Source organism: Elephas maximus, chromosome 2, assembly GCF_024166365.1.
Source record: "Elephas maximus indicus isolate mEleMax1 chromosome 2, mEleMax1 primary haplotype, whole genome shotgun sequence".
In the NCBI taxonomy this organism is placed as follows: domain Eukaryota; kingdom Metazoa; phylum Chordata; class Mammalia; order Proboscidea; family Elephantidae; genus Elephas; species Elephas maximus.
The window spans coordinates 69,952,119-69,977,356 of NC_064820.1; the positions used below are offsets into that span (position 1 = coordinate 69,952,119).

At 42.0% G+C, this 25,238-nt stretch overlaps 1 protein-coding gene across 1 annotated transcript in view; it reads right to left on the reverse strand.

Moving 5' to 3' along the window:
* Positions 1–19,755: 19,755 nt before the first annotated feature.
* ADAMTS6 (ADAM metallopeptidase with thrombospondin type 1 motif 6) overlaps positions 19,756–25,238 on the reverse strand; it is a 270,739-nt gene continuing 265,256 nt past the window's right edge. The window contains exon 24 of the mRNA XM_049864257.1: positions 19,756–20,337. Coding sequence (XP_049720214.1) covers positions 20,228–20,337 — 110 coding nt within the window. The 3' untranslated portion in view covers positions 19,756–20,227. The remainder of the gene's footprint in view (positions 20,338–25,238) is intronic.

Sequence of the window (25,238 nt, forward strand, 5' to 3'; positions counted from 1 at the left end):
AGCCTAAGCCTGGCCACAATCTTTGGTACCTTTCCTTGGAGTGGAGCAAACATTGGATTCTAGCAAACGTGCATCAGGAACAGGGACATGCACTAGGGTGTCAGTGCAGTCACTAGTTTGACGGTAGGCAACTCAGCACCCACCAAGCATGCAACAGGAGCACTGATCCACCCCACAGGAGCATCCAAAGATGCAGCACACTCACAAGGCCCCACAAACGGAGGGTGGGGTAGAAGCCTAAGTCCCTATGCATGACTAAGATGCCCAAACAAGACCACACTGAGACCTACCACAAACCAGGGCAATGGTGGAATAGTCCTTTGGGACACCAACAACCCCAAGGCCTTGTATTTTACACACAAGATATCATTTGAGCTTCATATTAACAGGTGGAGATTTTGTCACAGAGGAAACTAAAGCCAGTGATGTACAGACAGGTAGCAGAGGCAGGGGTAGGAAACAACTTTTCTAACCCCTCATCTAGTACTGTTTCTACCACAGTGCCACCTTGTGCCCTCTGGTTGACCTGTGCTTGGAGGACTCTTCTCCAGACAGGGTCGCCTGTGTTTCTGAGGGAGCAGCAGCTAGGTTTCTGAGATGTAGGGCTTAGACTACAATGCTGCTTTAGTATTACAAGGAACAGATATAAACAGCTGTGATCAGCCCATGGTAACCCCATGCAAAGCCCATGTCCCTGTAAGTACATGGCCTGTCAACAAAAATCCTGTCATCTTGGGCAGCTGGTCTACCACATTCAATATGCCATGTCTCTAAGGACTGGAGACACGTGGTTTTTTATTTTACCTTCTTTGGTGGTTTCTGGTAAATTTAAAAGAACCTGAGGTATCATGCCTCTTTGTTTAAAGAGGGTATCCATTTCATATTTTAAGGATATTTCAGTGTATTGATTTTTCCCTTTGCTGATAATCTGTTTGGAATCATGCTTGTGGGGGAAGCTGTTTAGTTTTATATTGTTGTTTTAAGTTGGCTATGGGCATTTCACACTGTCCCAGATTAGCTGAGTGGGGGCAGCACACCTGTGGGCAGTTACAGATACTTATTTTCAGAGATGGGCAGAGCTGAGTTGGCAAGGTGTGTGGTCTGGTATTTGCCAGCTGTGTTATCTAGTGTCTCAGATGGTGATCTAAGTGCTGAGGGGCGGGTCTTTCCCATTCCCCAGGCCCAGCCATCTCCTGTGGGGGTAGCACATCAGGGACAACAGAGGTGTCTGTCTACTTCCCTTCAGCAGAAGACACTGAGGTGGCAGAGAGGAGACGCACCTCCTGCTGGGCCTCTTTCTTGCCCCCCTATGGGAAGATCTCCGTTTCACATTGCCAATTGTTTGCCAACGTGAATTCAAAGCCAAGGCCATGTCGGGCCTTAGGATTTTTCAGATATTTGGTGGGTGACACTTGTATCAGAAGAGTCCTGTGAAGGAGGTAAGAGGCCTGAAAATGCCTCTCTTGGCTGGGAGGCAGAAAACCTAACTCTGGGGCTATTTGTACCATATGACCACAGAAAAGCTGACGCACATCTCAATAACTCAACTTCTCCTCCTCAAAAATGGGGATGATTCTGTCAGCAAACTTTCTGAAGCCATTGGGCAGATTTATTGGGAGCTGTGTTCAAAAGCATCTGAGCCTTTTGGTATAAAAAACTCCCTGCTCATAAACGAGCATGATTATTTATCATTTTGTTACTGCTTCTCAACTAGGCCAGACTTCGACTTCTGGCTGATTCCCATTTCTCTCCTCTTGGACTGAGGGCTTGAGCTATTCAGAGAGCCAGCTTGTCCTTCCCTCCCAATAGACTGCCAGCTTATCAGATAGTATTTATTGACCAGCCTCATGCACAAGGCATATCACTGGCAACTTAGAATGCAAACCCTCTGTGCACAGACTGTTTCTAACTCTATGTTCGGTACAGTAACTGGAAACTAGCAATCAAGAATAAGTTGAGATCATCATCTTGGGCTATTTTCTGCCTGGCAAGTGTGTGCCTCAAGATCTCTTCCACAGGCCTTCTTTATCAAAAACCCTGTCTTGTTCCTTCTGTCTGTTCTGCAGCCTAGGGGGCAGCAAGCAGCCTGCATTTTGTGGGCAACACGATTCTCACAACTGTACCTATTTTGATCAGACACTGAGGGAACAGGCAAGAATTCCAGTACAGTTACAGCAGGGAAGAAAGGATCTGCCGGGATTTAGCAACTTACACATCTCAGAAATTCTGAATATTGGAAGAGGGAAGAAAACCAAAAATAATGAAGCGTGAATTTATATGTGCTAAGGGAGCCCTGGAGGAAACCCTGATAGTGTAGTGATTAAGTGCTACGGCTGCTAAGCAAAAGGTTGGCAGTTCAAATCCACCAGGTGCTCCTTGGAAACCATATGGGGCAGTTCTACTCTGTCCTGTAGGGTCACTATGAGTCAGACTTGACTCAACAGCAATAGGTTTTTTTTTTTCAAGGGAGCCCTGGAGCCATGGTGGCGCAGTGGTTAAGTGTTTGGGTACTAACTAAAGGTCGGCACCTGCTCCTGGAAAACCCTATGGGGCAGTTCTACTCTGTCCTTTAGGGTCACTGTGAGTCAGAATTGACTCGACAGCAATGGGTTTGGTTTTTTTTGTTGTTGTTTTAACAGAGCCGTGGAGCCCTGATGGTGCAGCAGTTAAGCATTCAGCTGCTAACCAGGCAGTTTGAATCCACCAGCTGCTCCTTGGAAACCCTATGGGGCAGTTCTACTCTGTCCTTTAGGGTCCCTGTGATTCAGAATCGGCTTGACAGCAGTGGGCTTTTGGTTTTTGGTTTTCTTTAAGGGAGCCCTGGTGACATGGTGATTAAGAGCTCAGTTGCTAACCAAAAGGCTGGCAGTTCGAATTCACTAGCCTCCTTCGAAACCCTATGGGGCAGTTCTACTATGTCCTATAGGGTCTCTATGAGTCAAAATCTACTCAACGGCACCAGGCTTTTTTTGGTTTAAGGGTGAAAGCTTAGATCAGGCTATGGTAAGGATTGTCCCCTCCACCACAGGTTTGGGTACCCCAGTCTGTCTAAAGACATAGCCTTTCTCTTCTGTTGCTCTGGCAAGAGCTGCAGGATTTTCCCCTGAACCCATGAGGATGAGCTCTCTCATACCTCTAGATAAAATTGGAGGAAGACAGATTTCACAACGGAATCTCAGAATGTCATCCTCAGCTGGGACCTGGCTTACAAGATTGAGAAGCCAGACCTGTTGGGGGGAAAAGAACTCTCTATTAGGGGCAATATTTTCAGGAAAAACGCAACATGTTTTGAAGAGTGAGGGGAAGGATTATGGAGAGAAGACAGGGAAAGAGGGTCACTTCATTGCTAAGTAAGTGGAATATGAACATTTGAAGGACATGATGCTAACATGCCGAAAGTTTTCATCTTGTCCTTAGTGCAGACGTGCGCTTCTGTAGTGGGTTGAATTTTGTTCCCCCAGAAGACATGAGTGTGTGACTTTATTTGGAAATGGGGTCTTTGCAGATGTAATTAAGGACATTGAGAAGAGATCGTCCTGGATTTAGGGTGAGCCCTGAATTCAATGACTGGTGTCCTTATACAAGGAAGGAGAGGGAGATTTGAGATGAGCAGAGACCCAGGGAAGAAGGCCACATGAAGACGGAGGCAGAGCTTGGAGTTATGCTGCCACAAGCCAAGGAACTCCAGGAGCCACGGGAATCTGAAAAAGGCAAGAAAGAATTCTCCCCTAGAGCCTACAGAGGGAGCTAGAACCTGCCAACATCTTGATTTCAAACTTCTGGTCTCCACAAGGGGCCCTGGTGGTGCAGTAGTTAAGAGCTTGGCTGCTAACCAAAAGGTTGGCAGTTTGAATCCACCAGCCGCTCCTTAGAAACCCCACGGGGCAGTTCTATTCTGCCCTATAGCTTCGCTATGAATCAGAAATGACTCAATGGCTACAGGTTTGGTTTGGTTTTTGGCCTCTACAACTGTGAGGAATGAATTTCTGTTGTTTTACGCCACCAAGTTTGTGGTAATTTGTTACACAGCCTTAGGAAATGAATACAGTTCCAACGCACTGAAGTGAACATCCAAGATGAAAATCATCCAAGCAGTGCCTTTTTGGACAAGCCAATCTCATGACGGAGGGAAAATAACAAGAGCCAACTGCCAATGGCTGGGATGTGGAGTGTATCATATTTGCTTACATCCCATTGATCAAACACAGTAAATCATATGGCCAAACCCAAGGCCTGGGGCCACTGCAAGTCACATGGCAATGGACGAGGCTAGGGAAAGGAGGGAGCAGCTGAGGGCCACAGTATAATCCACCACAGCCCTGCATCATGACTCATTTATTCAGTGAGTATATGCTTTCCCTGAGGGTCCCTGGGTAGTGCATACGGTTTGTTCTCAGCTACTAACCTAAAGGCTGGCAGTTCGAACCCACCCAGGGTACCATGGAAGAAAGGCCTGGTGTTCTGTTTCTGTAAAGGTTTCAGCCAAGAAAACCCTATGGAACAGTTCTACTCTGTAACACATGGGGTTGCCATGAGTCAGAATCAACTCAATGGCAATGTTTTTTTCTGTTTGTTTGTAAATGTGCTTTCCTGTGGGCTTGGTGTCCTTTTCCAAAATAGGCACCGTGCTTCAGAAGATGGCAGGCCCCTGTGGCCTTTCTTGTTACTGAAGTTATAATTGGCAGGGGTTTGTACTCTTGATGATTTTTTCCTGTTTTTCCCAGGGCTACCTGTTAAGTTCCTCAGTCTGTTTCTTCCCATGTTTGAGTGTTAGTGAGAATTTTCAGGATTTCGTTGACTCACCTTTTCTCAGCAGCATTTATGATGGGTGGGGGCAGAGTTAGAAGCAGTGTCAAACTGTGGGTTGCACAAGACTCTTTTCTTTGGCTACCAACTGTGAACATCTGCTTTCCTTGTTTGTTTGCTGTGGGTGACTTTTTTTTTTTTAATCTCTTTGCTTTTTTATTCTCTTTTTTCTTTTATTTTGTTAGCTTGGGGGAAGAGAGATTGTATATTATTATTCTGATCTGTCATCTTATCCTGGAAATCTACTTCTTCAATTTTGACTTAAAAATGTAACTTATCTCCTATACAATTTCACTGATGGTACACATCACAGAAAGAGTCTATAACTACAAGCTAAACTGGAGTTTTTAAAAAATCATTTGTGAATTATGACATTTCCTGTAGCTCTTTAAGATAATGAAAAGGTCATTACATTTACTCTGGAAATGCTGGTGACGTGGTGGTTAAGTGCTAGGCTGCTGACCAAAAAGGCCAGCAGTTCAAATTTACCAGGCGATCCTGGGAAACTCTATGGGGCAGTTCTACTCTCTCCTGTAGGGTCACTATGAGTCAGAATCAACTCAATGGCAACAGGTTTGGTTTTTTGGTAATTCCTCTAATGACAATATACCACTTTGATCTGACTAGAAACTGCCTTAATTTCCCTTATGTAGCAAAAGAAGGCCAATTCTCTGGATTTAGTTACCTTTGCTTTTATAAATAATTTAATAAGGCAGTTAATAAAGATCAGTAATTATTAATATGCAATTGGGGGGTGAAATGATGGGAGACTACTCAAGCCTTTCTCAACAGAGCTGTAATATCATTTGGCTAGTCTTCTTTAACAGGAGCCCTGGTGGTACAGTAGTTAAGCACTCGGCTGCTAACCGGGATGTTGGTGGTTTGAACCCACCAGCTGCTATGTGGCAGAAAGATGTGGCATGACTCAAAGGCAATGGATTTAGCCTTCTTTAAGCTTCCTTGCAGCGCAAAAAGACTTCGGTGGTTATTTTTGCAAATCTCTGCTTAGAACTTGGTTGAAGCTAAACAAAACATTTCTTTTGACTGTGGATGTATGCTCAGCAGGCACTGCAGGCATCAGTGTGGAAAATTCTAACTAATTAGCTGCTAAATATCAGGCTACAGATCAGTGCTAGTCCTTGATGAGGTTTTCAGAGACCTCATGTGGCCCTTGCTAATGGTGGTTTCCTGTCCCTTACAACACAGGCAGCTTCCAGTAGAGGCTGAAATATTGGAGACTGTCTACTTAGCCTCTTCTGTGCTAGGGCTTGGGCATGTGGCTGCTTTGGCGTGTGGCTGTGTCTTGGGGGTGGGAACACTCTTCTGTCCTGATAAGGTGACACACTGGCAGAAACAGCCTCTCCTCTCTGCATTTGTTTTTCTCCAGTTGCCACTGACTTGATACCAACTCATGGTGACCCCATGTGTATCAGAGTAGAACTGTGCTTCATAGCGTTTTCAATGACTGAGTTGTTGGAAGTAGGTTACCAGGCCTTTCTTCCAAGGTGACTCTGGGAGGACTCAAACCACCAACCTTTTGATTAGCAGCCAAGTGCTTAACTGAGCTACCCAGGGAGGCCTCTCACTCTTTGCTAACTGGGATCCTTTCCACATGTGTGCCTGGGACTGCTGCCACCATCTTGCAGGTGAAGGGAGTCCTGGACACAAAGAGAGGCAGAGCGGAAAGACGGGAGAAAAGCCCCTGTGTCCTCAGGGTGCTTATGGTGGAACCTCAACTGAACTCGGGAACTGCCCTGCCTTCCTGAACGTTTAGACTTCAGGTTATGTGAAATCATGACTCTTTCATGGTTAAGTCACTTGTTTAGTTTTCTATCTTCGCAGCTAAAAGCCTTCTTATTTGAAAAAGTTTAAGTGAGAAAAATAAGGGTAATGTAGGAGTTACCATGAGTTGGGGCTGGCTCGACGGCAGCCAACAACAAACAACAGTGAGCTTTTACTAATGCAAAATTTATTCACTTTTTGGTGTTAAAATGTACTTTCTTGTAGAAAGGTACCTTTTTATGGTAATAGTAAATGATAGTTGTTTTTTTTTTTTTAAACATCCTTACTTAGCAAAATAAAAAGCTAATAACCCTATATCAGTCTCCAAACTATTTTTGAAATTTTACTGATCCATGAAATCTGAAAGTCTGGGAAGCACTGCTCTAACTTGAGAAAAACGCATTCTTGGACTAGGGCTTAGAACTGGTTTTTAGCCTAGTTCTCCTTTCTGGCCACTAATTTACATAAAAAACTTGTGACTCTAACTCCTGTGCTTCATATGGTTTCCTGCTTAGAAAAAGGAAAAGGAAAGAGTAGTTCAGTAAACTTTATCTTTTTTGACTGAAATATCAATACACCTTAACTCTATGGGGCAGAATCCTCGCCATCACCATACCACCATGTACCCATTATCTAGATTCACCAACTGTGAACATTTTGCTGTATTTGGTCTACTGCTCACTTGTGCTATCTCTCTCTTTCTGCACACACACACACACACACACACACACACACACACACACCTCTTAAATAAACCATTTGAAAGTTATTTGCAGACATGACTCTGCACTATAGAAATGACTTTTAATTACCAGTGTTTTTCCACAGTTGAGACTGGTTACAATTAATTATTAGGTACTAAGGGTTTTTTTTTTTTAAGGGTTATTTATTTTTTTTTTAAGGGTTATATGGGAAACCCTGGTGGCATAGTGGTTAAGTGCTACGGCTGCTACCCAAGAGGTTGGCAGTTTAAATCCGCCAGGCGCTCCTCGGAAACTCTATGGGGCAGGTCTACTCTGCCCTATAGGGTTGCTATGAGTCGGAATTGCCTCGACGGCAGCGGGTTTTTTTTTCGGCTTAAGAGTTACATGCAATCCCTGTGCAGTACAAACAGTTAAGCACTAGGCTACTAACTGAAAGTTTGGTGGTTTGAATTCACACAAAGACACCTCAAAAGAAAGACTTGGTGATCTACTTCTGAAAGATCACAGACGTTGAAAACCCTACAAAGCACAGCTCTACTCTGGAACACGTGGGGTTGCCATGAATTGGAATCGACTCGGCAGCAACTGGTTTGGTTTAGTGATTACACTGGGGGCCAGTGGTGGTTCACTGGTAAAATTCATGCTTTCTACGTGGGAGACCCAGGTTTGGTTCTCAGCCAATGCACCTCGTGTTCAGCTACCACTCATCTGTCAGCGGAGGTTTGCGTGCTGCTATGATCTGAACAGGTTTCAGCAGAGCTTCCAAACTAAGACAGACTAGGAAGAAAGGCCACCTACTTCCAAAAATCAGCCAGTGAAAACCCTGTGGCTCACAACAGGTCCGATCTGCAACTGATGATGGGGATGGTGGGGCAGCACTTTGTCCTGTTGTGCATGGGATTGCTGTGGGTTGGGGCCGACTTGATAGCAGCCAACAGCAATAACACGCTTACAGCTGGAAATTTTGAGATGGAGTTGGCGACTGGAGGGAAAGATTGGGTGAAGTTTCATTAACCGGGACAACTTTTACCATGCTCGTTGTAAAAAAAAAAAAAGGCAGACATCATTCGAAACAACAAGGCAATTGCAGTGAGGCAACACTGTGAATAAGGCTCAAGACATCCATGGTCTAGAAGGGCCAAAGAAAGATTTGTTTTCTCCATGAGTTAATTGTTTTTATAACACTTTTCGGGGCCCAACAAGTGGAGGGTGGTGATGAATGTCCTTCTTCCTAAATATGATTTGTAACAGAGAAATAGGACAGGCACTAGTGGTAAAAGGGTTGTTTTCTCATAAACCCTGGTTCTCTGCAGTCCTGCTGAGCTGACTAGTGAGTGAGTCTCTCAACCTTCCTCAGCCACAGTTTCCTCTTCTATAAAATTGATAAAAAAAAAATAATAATAATGGATAGAAAGCACCTACAATAGTGTCTTCTATAGATGATCATTAAGTTATGTGTATAATTATCATCACTTTCTTCATATGGTGACAGGAGTTCCTGGGTGGTGTAAATGGTTAAGTGCTTGACTACAAACTAAAAGGTTGGGTTCAAATCCATCCAGAGGTGCCTCAGGAGACAGGACTGGCAATCTGCTTCCAAAAGGTCACAAAACTAAAAACCAAACCCATTGCCACTGAGGCGACTGAGACTCATAGCAAACCTATAGGACAGAGTAGAAATGCCCTCTAGGGTTTTCAAGGAGCGGCTGAGGGATTCAAATCACCAACCTTTTAGTTAGCAGACGTAGCTTTTAACTGCTGCGCCACCAGGGCATTGAGAACTCTTTGCAACACACCAGGTCACCATGAGGTAGAATCAGGTTTGGTTTCAATGGCATCTGGTTTGGATTTTGTTTTTGTTTGCATGTGGTGACCATAACTTTTAAAACGGCAAATTCAATTTTGCACTGAAAATGTGACTATCTTGTTGATAGTATAGTCTTTTTTAAGAGTCTTTATCTTTTAGAGATGCATTCCAAAGTATTTAATGATGAAATGATAGAATACCTGCTTAAATAATCCAGGGTCAGGACTATAGATAACACAAGATTGGGTGATAGATGTGGAAGGTGGGTGAAGAATGAGGAGTCATTAATCTATTCTCTTTTACTTTGCATGTTTAAAATTTTCCAAAATGAATAGACCAAAACAAAACCCAAAAATAAAAATAAATAATTTCTTGCCTAAAGCAAAGGAAGCTGAATTAAATATCTTTAATTCATTTTCAGCATCCCTCACCTGTATAAAACAAACAAACTCGTTGTCGTCGGGTCAATTCTGACTCATATATACCCTATAGAACAGAGTAGAACTGCCCCATAGGGTTTCCAAGGAGTGGTTGGTGGATTTGAACTGACAGCCTTTTGCTTAGCAGCCAAGCTCTTAACCACCATGCCACCAGGGCTCCACCTGTATGAAGGACATTGGTTTAAATAAATACATAATCATTCATTCTTTTCTTCATTTGAGGTCCCTGAATGAACTCTATTTTACCAGGTCTTATCTCCTAGCCAGAAACCCTGGTAGCATAGTGGTTAAGAGCTATGGCTGCTAACCAAAAGGTCAGCAGTTTGAATCCACCAGGTGCTTCTTGGAAACCCTATGGGACAGTTCTACTTTGTCCTATAGGGTCACTATGAGTCGGAATCAACTCGACAGCAATGGGTTTGATTTTTTTTTTTTTAAATCTCCTAGTAGATGATAGGCAATTAAGTTATTATGAAAAAGCTGGCGAAAAAGATCTCTTTGTTTAGAATATTTTTGCAAAAAATATTTATGCACTACTGTGGTGTGATGGATCGCTTTTGTATGGCCTTTCTCACCATGGTCTTGTGACTCCCACCCAAGCGATTGGTTGGGATGATAAAAATAAGATAATTGTGATTCACCAAAGGGATTGGAAAGTTTGCCAATAACGCAATTAAAGTTCATAGCACCCGTGTGGGGGTGGGACCATGCAAATAAGGTCTATGGAACCCTAAAGAAGGGAGTGGTCAGTTTTGCCATCCTGCTGGGCTTAAAATGAGCCATCCCAAAGGCGGGAGGAAAGATCTTACCAACACCAAGAAAGAAGAACCGGGAGTGGAGCGCATCATCTGGACCTGGGATCTCTGCGCTGAGAAGCTCCTAGAACCAGGAGACGGAGAGAGAGAGCTATAACACTGAAGACAATGAGAAGCAGTGACAGAGAAATGGTAGCAGCAGAACCAGAACACTGGGAGGAGACAGCCCTGCCTACAGAGCGAGAAAACTGAGCGCCTTTAAGCAGGAGACGTGCTGGCAGAGTAGGGTGCCTCCAGGCACTTGGGTGGAGCTAGGTTTGCTGACCCCGGGAGCTAGAGCTGAGCATCTGTGGGCTGAGGCTTACTGGCAGACCTCAGGGCGATTATTGGCAGAGCTGAAAGAGCTTTGTTACACTAGCCTGAGAAAGGCAGAGGCCTAGAGCCTTGTGCCTGCGGGCACAGCTGAGAAGAGGCTCTCCAGGTGGAAGAGCTATATCCTGGGCATTCCTGAACCTGAATTGTCCCTACTAAACCCCATAATCATAAATATTGTCTGTGAGTTCTCTCTGGCCATTGCAATGAATTATCGAACCCAGCAAAGAAGTACAGAGGGCCGTGGAAGGGACTGTTTGTGTTGGAATTGGTAAAGATGGTGATGAGAAAAGGCATGCCTGACCTCTGCCTCACAGGAATCAGGCTCGGGCTGTTGATATTGATTCTCCTTCCCCCTTGTGAAGTTAGAGGAAGTCAGATGCCACCCCCATGTCTAAAGTTTGATTCTTGATCTTGAAGTCCAGAGTGACAATTGTCCACGAATGTTACTATCATTGCCAACTTTGGGAAACAGGAATTCTTGGCCATCCAAAGAGACTTTTTGAAACTGCTTAGGGGGTGTGAATTAAAAATGATTCAGTTCTTTCAGGGTAAAAAAAAATAATTTAAAAATTATGAATTTTAAGGTAAGTTCTCCCAAAATGTTGGAAAAAATTTTTGGTTTGTGTCTTGACATGTCTATTTTTATATCCTTGTCTATAGTATATGTTTTATATATAAAAAAAGGTGAAAATCCACCTTCAAAGTCAGATAAATAAGGAAATTATTATCCTCTTCAAAAGATTTGCTGTTGGAATTCTCCCCCATGTGTGTAGGAATTTGTTTACGTATCATTAACAACTTTCTGGAAAGCTGTAGGAGGAAGGCTGGCTACAGGAGAAGACACTCAATGCTAAATTGTGTTCATACACAGAGCCAGTTAAGGATTAGTGAAAAGGCTCATCCTGGAATTATCATGTAAGCCAATGGAAGATGACTCAGGCTACAAAAACTGGACACACGCACAAGTGTGTAAATCGGAGCACATCTGTATGGTTACATCTCCCCAACTCAGTGGTGAGGAAGCACAGCTTGGAGTCTGCATACGCAGCAGCGCTTCATTAATGTTGCTGACAGACCTCTATTGATTAACCCCTCTGGAGGAAAGTTTTTACTTTAGAGGCTCCAGGAAGAAGAATCTTGTAAGGACAGATGTTTGCTAATTCTCAGGGTCTGGGGAAGCGGTTCAGCTTCCTGGGTTTAAGAGTTATTCAATCCTCAGAGAGGCCAGAGATCTTTCTTCTCCCTTCCAGATAGCATTGTTTAGGTAGGTGGTCCAGGCTCCAGATAATCTTAGAGCTGGAAATTGCAAAGCGCTAGTGAAATGCAGTATTATATTAATTTAAAGTTGTATTATAATGCAGTGCCAATAATTTTTAGACAAAAACACTAGTATTTTTGTATTCAAATGAATAAAATCCTTTAAAATAGTCACTTCAAATAAAATCCTTTAGTCGCTTCTCCAAATAATGCTGCTTTTTTGAAAGCATATTTGGAGTTCCTTTCATGGTATCACTTGAGGTCAATTTTTAAGACATATAAGCTATTTTTTGGCCAAAATGATTACATGCAAATTACTCACCAGACTTGGTTTTGAGTGATTTTGGGCTTTTGGGAAAATTAAATTCATCCTTACAAGAAAATACCACCAGGGAGACTGTTGGAAGAATGTCACAGACTGTGATGGTTAAGTTAAGGCAGTGTGTCAACTGGCTGGGCTGTGATTCTCAGTGCTTGGCAGTTATGATGTAAATTTGGCAGGTATGTAATGATGTAATCAACTCCATGATGAGATCTGTTATGAGCAGCCAATCAGTTGAAAGGGAGTTTTTTGGGGGGAGTGTGGCCAGCCTACAGTATATCAATGGATGTTTCAGCAAAGCCCTTGTCTTGGATCCTGCATCTAGTTCATCATCATCTGACCTCTGGTTCTTGGGACTTGAGCTAGCAACTTACCTGCTGATATCAGGATTCATCAGCTTCTGCAGCCTGTGAGCCAGTAGCCTGCCGTCTGACCTGCCAATCTTGGGTTTGTCAGCCCCTGTAGCTACATGAGTCAGCAGAAGCCTCTGGCCTGATGCCTGACCCACAGGCTTGGGACTTGTTAGCCTCTACAACTGCACAAGCCATTTCCTTTAGAAAAATCTCTCCCTCTATGTATATGTATGTATGTATGTATACCTACCTGCTGCTGTCGAGTCTATTCTGACTCATATCGACTGTATAGGACAGAATAGAACTGCCCCCTAGGGTTTCCAAGGAGCAGCTGGTGGATTTAAACTGCCAACCTTTTGGTATATATATACACTTTATGCTTCACTGGTTTTGCTTCCCCACAGAATGTAAGACACAGGCACCAGGAGAAAGTCTAAAGAAGCAGTTTTAAAGCTGTTTTGAATGATGGTTAAACTCTTAGAATAACTACAGAGTGATCCCCGGTGATTACATGGAAGGGGACAACACTCATTTGGATAGTTAAGTTCTAATGTGTTGATTTAAAAAGCCAGACATAGGAGATTGTTTGTACATATAGTCTCTGCAATTGAGATTAAATGTGGGCTGAAAGAAAACAGGGATCACCCACTACTTCCCTCCAGCAGGAGCTTCCCACATTGGGGATGGCAAACTCGGACCCTGAGCACATCAGGTAATGACATTTTCCTGGCCCAACAACCTACGTTCTGAAAATCTTCCAAGCTAAATGCAGGCCCAGGTTATGTATTTTTTCTCCTAATTTCAACACATATTTTCTCTTTTTAATCTAGAAAACAATAAAATATTTGATTTCTCAATTTTGCCTTTTTGTGTTCTAATGTTTAAAACTATGAATCAAATCATTATTTTTTTTGCTATTAGCGTGACTATGATAATTTTTTTGCTGCCTACTTTAAGTGCATATTATATTTCAGCCATTTCTGTGTTTGTTTAGTATGTCAAGAAATGCTTTTGTATGTGGCCATTAATTAGGCACCCCGGATGGTTTCCCAGATACTGACTACATTTTTTCATATTGGAATGTCATTCTCCTTTGCTTTCATATTCATATAGGTTCATAGCCCTGGGAGATTTTTATTTTAACAATAATACAAATGACAAATGGGCACTAAATTTTAATTCATTTACATCAGACTAACTTGAATTATTAAAAATAAAATACTAAAATTGATGATATTAAGGGAAGAGAACACTACACTTTTTGATGCCTTTGAGACACATAACAGGTTTGTGAGGAAGTAATTCCTTAGTGAGTTTAAGCTTTGTTTTTCTTCTCCTCAGCTCTTGGGGAGGAGTTGAGGCAGAGGGGCAGAGGAGCACTCGGGGCTATCTTGCCAGCTGAGAAAGGCCAGTGCAGCTGCCGGCCTGGGCATGAGTGTGGGTGGCCACCTGTGGCTCTCAGAGCAGCTGTTTGGTAGAAGGCCAGCCAAAGCCCCGTTGGTGGGATAGAGGCAGGTGGCCAGTTGGGCGGCCAATACATTCTGGCATGGGCTGAAAGAACACCTGGTTCCACTCTGTGGACCTACCACAGAAGGTCAAAGAATGTGTTTGCTGCAGATTTTTCAAGCCCCGATGATCCTGCTGTGACTAAAACAGAGAGAATCCCACCTTTCTTCCTCACTCAAAATATATCCTGAAGCTAACACGAAATCATTCTGCTCCAGTTGTATTGAAATAGGTCAGCTAGGCCATCTGGTCTGTCTGGAAATGGGATGGGTCACTGTCAGGCAGGGACAGGCTCTGTGACTCAAAAAAAGACATTACAGGGTTGGTGGGAACCCTTCAGGTTATAGGTGCTTGGTTGCTAACTGCAGTTGCAGACACCTTTTATCCTAGGATGTCTCTGACCTTCCTTTCTTCCTGTTCCCACAAACTCTAATTTAGAAATCAGTTGGAATTTGGTCACCAGACATTGGAATTTCATGAGAATACCACCACCTACCAAGACATATGCCCAGTTTTTACCTTCCCCTGACCCTTGAGGCTCCTCCCAAGGCCTTGGGCCCACTGTTTCCCAGGAAAAAAAAAAAATATATATATATATATATATATTTTTTTTAGGAGGATCCAATTTTCTCTGGCCTGGAGGGTCAATTTCTCTCTGGCAGAGGGGCACCTTTCCCAACTTCCCCCTCTCAGATGTAGAGCAGGCAGCTGCCCTCTGCATGCCAAAGAAGTGGAGTCAGCCTCCCCTCGCTGGTTCTGCAACCCTCAGGGATTTATTCAATCTCTCTGAACCTCAGTTTTGACACCTGTAAATGGTGACTGATGACTCATCCAATGGATGTTGTAACCTGTTCAATCAAAGAGTGAAGTGCCTGTCTAGATGGAGTGGGCCTGGACTGGCCCTAGACTAGAAATTCTTCCTGCCACCTTTGCTTGGGATCTCAGAGCTTCATCTCACAATTACTGCTCTGCCAACAGGAATGCCAAAGTGAGCACAGTTCTGTGGGCCCATAAGGTAGTATGCTCTCCACAACTGCCCTTTCTGGACCCTCAAGAACTACAGAGGCCTTGAGCTAATGGAGGCCACCCACTGCAGAGCTCTTGGCCTGAGGAAGGCAGTCTGACTTCTGTGAGGCCTTGCGCCTGTGAGTGGATAACTTTCCCTCTCTCATGTAAAATCTCCCCTGTAAGGTAAAATATCCAAGCCACAGATCCAAAAAGATACCTCTTGATTGGATTTCACAAGCCTTAAGGTCTCGGCCATTAAACCTGAGTGGTCAGGCATGATCTGTGCCCAGAAGTGAATGGGAATATTTAAGCTCCCCAAACTCTGGAGCTGAGGACATCAGGCCCTATTGGGGCCCTTTGGACACAGTGAACACAGGACACAGGACATTGCAGTGAAAATTAGCTTTCATCACCACGCAGGTCAAAGTTTCCATGGTCTAAGGGGAGCCACCTACCTGATGACAACATGGGCGTAACCTAGATTTCACCCAAGGAGTGGAATCAGCTTGAAAACCAATTCCATTTCTCCCTTGGATATCGTCTGTAGATGAAATAGAAATAGGGGACAAGAAATCCTCAAAGAAAATAATGAGAAAAGACTATTTTCCTTTTTAAGTTTCAGGTTGAGGTTTTGAATCTGAGGCACAAAACCACTGTGAACAGCTGTTCTTTTAAAAAACATGTTAGTTTATTCCACATATTCTGATGATATGAATGAGACAGAATTTCAAACACAGCTTATCTGTCACATTTTTTATTCATCGATTGATCTTTACTCTTTTCTGTGACCACTTATTTAGAATTTTCCAGTCCTCCTGGGCTGGGATTTTTTTTCCCCCTCCCTGAATTATTTTTCTTCTTTTTAAAGGAATTTTGTCCTAGCCATGCAAATTCACACATTTTTGTTACCAAGATCAACATCCAACTTTCTTCCTAATTTCCTTGAAAAAAGCCACCTGGCCTTCAGGAGCATAAAGGATTAAGGATGATCCCAGTGATGGATGGTGGGGAACAGAATCTTATGGAGGGCGGATGTCCTTGAGGCTAGTACCTAAGCAGAAGGGTAATGCCTTTAGATATTTCAGAGGGAGAACAGTGTTTGATTAGAAGCTTGAAAACAGCTGTAGATAAGACTCTGAAGACTCTAAACTGAGGCAAGCCTTGTTTCTAGGCTTGATCCCTTGGCCCCCAGCAGAGCTATCCTCTGCTACCACAGCGGGAGGTTAAAACGGTTGGTACACCGGGTCTTCGCAGTACTTCAGCCACTTTAGGCTCTTAGGATGACCTTGCAGAAATATACTCATTTAACACTATCTGACCATCTCACTTGGCCCAACCTGATTTCTTCTAATATGTAAGATTGGATGTATGTGTACAGAAGTGAGAGGGTAAGTGGACTAAAAAGCATAATTTTGCTCCTCCATACCACACGTTGTTATGTAATTGAGGAAACTGTCATTTTGTAAGCACTCAATTCGCTAAGCGTGCAAGCTCAGCCAAAGCAGAGCCATTAGTTACTTAGTTACAGAGCCATTACCTAAGAGGAAATGTCTGAAGATAGAAAAACATCCCCAACACATTTCTATGCTGCTGCTGAACTTCAGTAGAAAAATCCTTCAAATATGAATTCTCTTGTTGAACACCTTTCCCCCAACCAAATATCTTGGATCTACCTTCTATACTAAAGAATTTACATGGAGGGCAAAGAAAGTAGAAGACATGCTGAGAAAAGAATTGTGGGCCAAGTGATTGAAGGTGTGTGACAGTAGCCCATTTTGACTTCCTTCCTCCTCTCAGAATAACTGCCTAGTGGCATCCGGGGACATAGCTGCGCCATAAATGTCTGAAGCCTTTGCGTTTAGTATGACTGAAGTATTCACACATATAGATGCAATCTCTGAGAAGGACAGGAGGGATGCTACAAATTACCTCAATCCTGGATACTACCCATATAATTTAGGTAACATAGCCGTGGTGTCCCATGGGATAAACTGTTTCTACTGCAATTTTAACACCAGCTTTTCAGGGAATAGACAACTTCCGTCTGAATCATTATTACAAGCTGAATTTTTATTTTTACTAAATTATCTATGTTAAAAAAAATCTGTGCCTTGTGTGGAATTTCACTCCATCAAGTGTTACAAAGTCTTTTTCATTTTCATTACAAGCAGGAGAATGAATGTAGGACAAGTGTTAGAAAACACAGCAATAAATTAGAATATAATTTACGAAAGCAAAAAAAAAGTAACAGTGTACCACATTAATATTGAGTATAAAATAATAAGCAACAACTAATAACAATAATACAAAGGTAATTTTGTTCTGTATTATTAAGGATACCTAGGTGACATTCACTCAAATAAAAAAGTTCCTAATGAAATGGACTGTTGGGAAGTCATATGTATCTCAAGGAGTTTAATCAGTTGGGTACATTTTACCTTTCCTTTTTTGTTAGGCCTTTCTAACTGGTGGCTGACACTGTTCTCAGCTAGTGGGGTATGGGTTTCCTTGGGACTCCCTAAGTAGTATAGCTCACTACTTTTGGAGGGCTGCCCCCATGCCCAGCTATTATTAGATAGGAATAGAGCATAATATAGCCATGTGGGTGGCTAGAGTAGCAGCAGTATTGTGATATGCTGTGGAGTATCGTTTTTCCCCCCACTCAGGTATAAATTCACATCTGTTTGAAAATGTGTAAATCTCATTGTATTCTGTGCTTGGTTCCCTTAGAAAAGTAATCTGATGTTGCCCAGAGAGGTCTCTGCCTCCTGACCTCGGAGCTCTTGCCTGTCCAAGACGGAACGCTGGCTGCCCTCCTCATCTAGCACCAGTCGGAGTGCCATGCAGTGCCCAGGAAACAGGCCTCCACAATGTTAGTTTCCAGGTGAGGTAAAAAAAAAAAAAAAAATTCTGTAGTTATTCATGTAAAAAACCTTTTTGAAATAGAAACAGAAACTGATATTTATATTGGTGTCCTGGAGAAAATCAGATCCTGATAGCAAACCTATGCCTAAAATGCCACAAAACTACCCTTTTCTCTCATTCTTTTTAAAAAAATTCACCAGGGCACATTAGCACCAAGTTAACTGTTCTTTGAAAAGGACCAAGGGAATTCAGTGCTGGTGCCGTGCGTCTGTGGGTGGCCCTCCCTTCACTGAATGGCTGAAATGGCACTTGGACTGTCCATGTAAGGGCAGCATAGAGAGGCCCCCGCAGGACACTCCTGTGTGTCGTCAACAGCTTTCTCTGGGAAGCTCAGGGATGTGTGTTGTGGTGCTGCGATAGAAAGCAAGTGATGAGATCCGACGGCCATGACTGAGCATGCAGAACAACTTCCCATGCCGGCTGGCCAATCAAACATGGAAGTTTAGGTATAAAAATCTATTCCTTTCTGAAAAAACCTAATCATTCACATTAGGTCACGGTTTATGTGACACACCTGGCATGTAGTTTCAGAACAGTGATGGATTTAAGTCAAACATGCTCTTTAACTGCAAGTATTATCTTTACCAAGCAGCCATTTGGTTTCGATCTTTAGGTGTACACATGGTGAACTACAGCAAAGGAGGCTGTAGGAACAGGGACATCCGCTGAGTACCTGCTGCAAGCTACAAGTGTCCAAGAAGAAAATATTAATATAAACAAGTGCCTCTCTTTTAAAATCTAAGTGTTGAGTCTTTTAATGAGGATGTGAAACTTGGAAAATCTGAGCTAGTCATTTTAATTTGGGTGCATTTGATTCTAGGATTTGACTTGCCCAAGAAACTGGGTTTCACATTTGATTGCCATTCAGAATATCCATAAAAAAATACAAAATACTTGGTTGGGTGACTATTAAAATTATGCTTTAGGATCGCTAGTCTTCATGAGTTTTTCTTCTTTGGTTGTTATCCCTTGCGTACTTTAAAACTCACAGAAATAGCACATTTATGTGCAAGCACACTCATCTATCCACACACTCAAAGCGCCCCCCCCCCCCCACACACACTTGCTCTCATATAAATAAATGCCCTTCCACCATATCAAAGAAAGGACATCTGGAACCCATCATAATTGTCAGCAAATTGCAAAAGGGTCTGCCTGGTTGTTACCGAGCCAGTTGATCTTTTGCATGGTATCATCTCAGTAAGCTCAACATGCGTGCAACAGTCTGTCAGGGAGAAGCCGTTCTGCGGCTGGTGAGGATGTAAACACAAGTGAACTGGGGTGACTCAGATAAGAACTGAGGCATCCTGCATGATGGCGGCAAAGGGCCTAGGACTTCAGCCTCTACCATACCTTAGGTCTGGCTTCTGTGTGAGATTGAAATGTTTTTCTCTTAAAGTTTTAATGGAAATCTCAGCTTCACTTGCACAATGGCAAGTTGGCCACAGCCTTTTAGCACTGGATTTATAGACTTGCACAGCTGCAGTAACTGATGCACTGCTTTAAACTAAGTTCTTCATTGTTGTTTGGTTTAATATAGTTTTATGTATGGCTCACAGCAGTGTTCAGAACAGGGGGATTATTCCTAAGGAAATTAAGTGGAATGAAGAAAAATAATACAAACTTTCATTACTTTTGATTTATAATTGCTCCTTAAATTACAATTCAAAGCCAGTTTTATAATTTAAATTGTGGTGCTGTTGTAGTGAGATAAAAGTATAGTAAATATTTTTAAGCTATGACTTTAGATTTCTGCATCTTCTTTACTTCCATAGTTGACCAAGTCATAACGGCTACATTTTAAACAGTTTTAAATACAAATGGATTCAGTGTCATTGCTAAGTCCATAATAAAAATTATTTTAATGGTCCAAGGAGGTAAACAGGCTATTGGATTTACTCGAAAGAACGCAAACGTTCCACAGTAAGCAAGTCTCCCTGTGTTGTTTGGATCTCTCCAATCTGGCATTTCCCCCTAATACTGTGTCCAGCACTTTGGATCAATAAATCCCACTTCACAGAAGTTAAAATAATATTGAAATCCTGTCAGCTAGGACTGACCAGTGGTTACGTTTTCCACAGGGTAATGCATTTGCAAGGACCTCAATCCTCTTCCTCTGGGTGGCTCTCTTTGATGGATGCGTTTCCACGATGAAATGACAAGGCTCTCTCTTTGGCTTTCCGTGGGTCAGTGTCCTTGGCAAGTCTTACAACACATCTGTCTGAAGTATGCTCGACTGCAGAACTTGAACTTCAGCACCAGTGGGCAATAAGCCACTTTGTTCACATCTTTGCACTCTAACAAATGGGGGCAAAAAGTGGAAAACAATTAGAGGCATATAAACAAGGACATAAACAAGCTGATGAGCCTGAATGTTTAGCAAGGACCCCCCTTTGGCCAACCCACCTTGGCTTTTATATGCATGTGGTTTTTGTTTTTAAGCATAGCCTGTCTGGTATAGCGTACCAGAAATATTCTTTTGATATATTTTAACACAAATTTGAAAAAAAAAAAATATTTGCAAGGCTTTTCTCCCAGACTTTTATAAGTATGGTGCATGCCCACTGTGTCTTGAAAGAATTACCATTTGTTGGGATAAGTGATCATTTTAGACAGCTTGGAAACATGAGTCATTTTTCTTACAGAACTTTTATTGCTTCTTTCTCAAGGGTTATTTTATTTAACAGTGCAAGGTTATCCAAAATCAAACATGAGTTGCATTGTTTGATACCAAAGTACACATGCCTCAAGAGAATCTCTGCATCTGTGAGGCACTGGGATGGGCCTGGATGAATGAAAAGGATTGCTGACAGTGGCCTAGATTCAGCAACTACACCAGACAAAGAGAAAAGCTTTGAGGGGTTGGTCTCAAAAGGCAGCAGTCTGTGGGTTATGGAAACATGTAGAAATGTCTTTTTTTAATTTGAAAGTGAGACATGGCCTCCTTTTTTCCTATGTGTATTCTCTCCTCCGTGCTAGAACTGCCACAGTTGCTGTCTGTGGTTCTTGAAGCCAGAAAGCGAATAAAGGATTCTTTCCTCATCTTCCCTTGAGGCTGACTGCAGAAGGTGGCACTGAGGGGCCAGTGTAGAGAAAGGGATGTAGGCCTTTGATTCTCAGTACCACCCCCCACCCCCACCCCGAACCCAGTTTCCCCATTGCTCCTGCTAATAATATTCTTCTCCAGTACTCCAGTCCTCCAGTCACTTTTACCTGGGGATTTTAGAAATACTTTGTAAACCAACAAATTAAATTTCCGTATGCCTCCCAGAATCAAAGTTCCACCCTCATTTTTCCAGGTGGTTATACTAAAGCATCTTGGGTAAATTGTACGGGGTAATTAAGAACCAGGCAGAGCACTGGGTAAAGTTCAGTGTAACAGAACATTTTTGTTTGTATGCTTGTTTGTTTATTGTACTCATTTTTTCCTGGCTGCAGAAATCCATTAGAGTTCTGCAAGGTAAAGTACATAGTATATGAGCCATATAATTAACATAGAAGATAAAGTGTACAGAAATGGGAAAGTTTCTAGTTCTTATTATTGCAGAGTAAGGTAAATAATTTTATTAATTTCACTAAAGTGAGTGAAAGACTTAAAATTTGCACCTGGAACCCCCAAGTCCTATGAAAATATAAGCTCTGTTACCATCAAATTCCCTTGCTTAAGACTTGACTTACAAAGAGAATAGTAGTTAGAAATTTGAGTAGAAACATTCCACAAGAAGATTCTCAATAAATTTAACTTTTGGCTGAAAGAAGTTAGGACGGGCATGAAAAACTTCTTTAAATTTTGCATGCCCCCCCCCCCAAAAAAAACAGATGGTATTTGGTGGATCAAGTTTGAATCTTAGGTAAAACGACTTCTATCTATTTTAATTTGGAGGTAACTAGGTATTAGTTTTTCTTTTCCTCTCAAGATCAGTGAAAGTAACCAAAAGTTTGGGCTGAGAATATTTTTTGTGGGGGAAAAAAAAAGAAGCTTTATCAGTGTTAACCAAGAGTGGTATATTGTCAAGGTAATGCAAGTATCAAAGTGATGAGAAAGCTGAGCATGTCCTTGCTGACACAACGTCACTCAATTCCAAATCACCATCCTGATGGGGCAGTCAGCCAACCAGCAGAGATGACTGCTCTACCATATTCTGTAACAGGGCTTGGTGGGACTGCTTAAAGTACAAAATAAGCTTTAGATTTGGCCTTCCTGGCCAAAATAGAGAAATAATTTAATTGATAAGCAGATAGAGGAGGACTGGTTGTTTTCCCTTTTAATAGTCCAAGGAAATGAAATGAGAGGTCAGAGTGCCTGGGTTTAATCCTAGCTCTACCATTTACAAACTTTATGACTCTGAGCAAATTATTTACACTCTCTCTGTGCCTAAGTTTCCTCACCTGCAAAATAGGGATGAGTATGATAACTACTTTTATGTGCAATATGTATAACCACATGTATAACCTTATGTACAGCACCTAGAATAGCATCTGATGCATTAAAAAGTACTCAATAAGTGGGAGTTATTGAGTTATTATTACTATGGTCATTGTTAATTATAATCTTTTATCACCTGATGACAGGAAAAAAGCAGTGGGTTGGGCTCTGAACATCTCAATGAGGGTGCAACATTTAGCTTACTACTGAGAAAATATTACTCTAAAGATACAAATCAGTGTCAAGACAAAACAAAGAATATTCTCTGGAGCATAACTTTGTTGTGAGATGCATTATTCCATTTTTGGAAGAGTTGCTAGACCAGAAAAATTCTGAGCTAAGCAAATTTACAGATTTTTCGTTTAGATTTAGACTTTGGAATAAGATTGAATAATAGATATAAACAAAGAATAGAATAAAAGATTTGTAAGTTGCACCCCCCCCCCCCAACTACTTATCACTCACCCTTTGAGGTTATAAGTAGTTAAACATAAACAGTCAGGAATTCTGCTCCTTAGAAGAGTGCTGGAAACGAGAAGCTGCTCCTCCTGGACAGAGACCGAGAGCACAGCCCTTTGTCCGGGAGCAATATTTAGCCTAGGGGTGGGCTGGAAGCCAACTGCCAGGGTGTCCCCTTCTGAACTTCCCAGTCAATATCCCTGTTAGGTTACTTGTCTTCAGCTATATCTTCCTTTTTAAATTTTGTAAAGTTATATGAGTAAAATTGTGGTTTTAAACACGCCAAGAAGTTTTAAAGCCTCATTATTACAAAACGCTGAATACAATCTTAAAAATATTAGTAGCAGTTTTAAACTATATTGGTGCGTTCTGCACATCCATCACTTTTAGTTTAGCTGGAGAGGATGGTTTTGGATTAACTGACTGAGGTTTTGCTGATGTAGTTAAGAAAGCTTAATTATAAAATCTACCACTTTAATAGTCTGCTTTATCTTCAACGTCCATTGAAAACATGAAATAACCAGTCTTTTCACTCCTGCCCTTGAGTCAAGACACAATACAACTTATTTATGTGATAACACCATTCTGGGAAAATTATGTGTAAATTAAATCACATTTTACCTTTGAAATAAAGACAATAACAGGAATGTTCTGTCTTAATTTCTTACTCATCTTCAGTTGGCGTTGACTTCTAGAGAACACTTACAATACCTAAAAACCCAAAGTTTCTATATGTCCAAGTAGTATACAATTTGCAAATAGACATTTATGCTAGGAGATCTATTTAAAAGAATCTTTTAGTTTAAGAAGTCTTTTCATAATATAATCACTCTGTAAGAGATCTGTTTTGAAGGTTTGGTGTTTACTATTGTATTTTCTTCATGCAGATATACTTATCTCTACTGCCTTTCAAGTGGTGGAATCCGAGCCAGTAAGGTCAAGGATTAAAGATGAAAGAGCCCGATTTCCTCTTCCACTGTCACCATGTACCAGCTAAGTACTCTCCTGGGTGGAGAATGACAAGACACTCTTTCTACCTTTATTCTCATCAGCCTTAGTGGAAGGGTGAGAGGTCCTCATTGAGTGGTTTCTAGGAAACACTGTGTGGACCTAACTAGTCTTTCCTTTTTTACCCCTCCTCCCAGGGGTGGGAGGTGGGGAGGAATTGCACTTTACTTGAGGCCAGTGACTTTTGGTGGGAATGACAATGTATGGAGTATTCTCAAATTCTTTCAGGAGACTTGGGAATACATTAAAGCCTGAAAGCCAGCACCCAGGCCCTGTGATGTGAACTGGACCCATTAGAATCTTGGCAGGAGTGGGTCTCACTGGTAGTCTGTGTTTTGGTAGCCTTAAATGATAAAATTAGACAACCTGTTTCATAGGCAACACATGAACCTATTTATCATTGGTGTTCCAGTGGGTTTTCCCCAGATGCTTTACATTAATCTTTCAAAACTCAGAACCTAAAAGACATGATTTCCAAATACACTGAACAGAGGCTTGCAAGTTTAGGAGACAATTAAATTCAGATTCACTGTGATTCTGAAGGCTTGACTTGGCCCAAGTAATACAAGACTAACTCCTCAAAGGCAATGGGTTCTTGTATTTATTTCATTAAAAAAAACTCTTGCCAATTCTGCCTAATTTGTATCATTGCAGTGAGTGGGGATACATAGGGACAAGTCCTTCCATAACTAGCTTGGACTAATCAGCGTCTCTCTTTGGAGAATGAATGTTCTCTGTGCCTGTAAGCTCTTTATGAAATTCAGAGGAAGAACACAGTAGAGTTATGACTTAGGCACCTAAGCGTCTATTTTTTGGACTGAAAAAGTACAAACAGCTGTACCTCTGTCAAACTGCCCATGGAAATGCAGAGCCCAGTGAGAAGTGAGATGGCAAAAGCTATGCATGTGCAGTGTAGGAGCTGGGGCGGGGGAGGTGTACTTTTCCTGATAAAATTGCACTTGAGCCCTTGATGTTTTATATATTCAGGCTGGAAAATGATGAAATGCCAAGTTTCACTGAGAACTTGATGTTATTCATTAAAATGAGAACAGTCCACCAGCTTCTTTTTATCCTGGAAGCAAGGTGATATCATCTATGGAACTGTATTTTGACTTCATCTTATCATGGGCTAAACCATTCCTTTCTCTCTTTGCTTTCTCAGTTTGTTTTTATACCCAGTCTTACTCTTTTGGTGCCACCAACGTTAGGCCTCAAGGAGGTATGATCCCAACCCAAATCCAAGGTTGCATCCAAACTAGACAGCCAGGAAAGTGAACCTGGATGCTAAAGTGGACTATGAGCTCT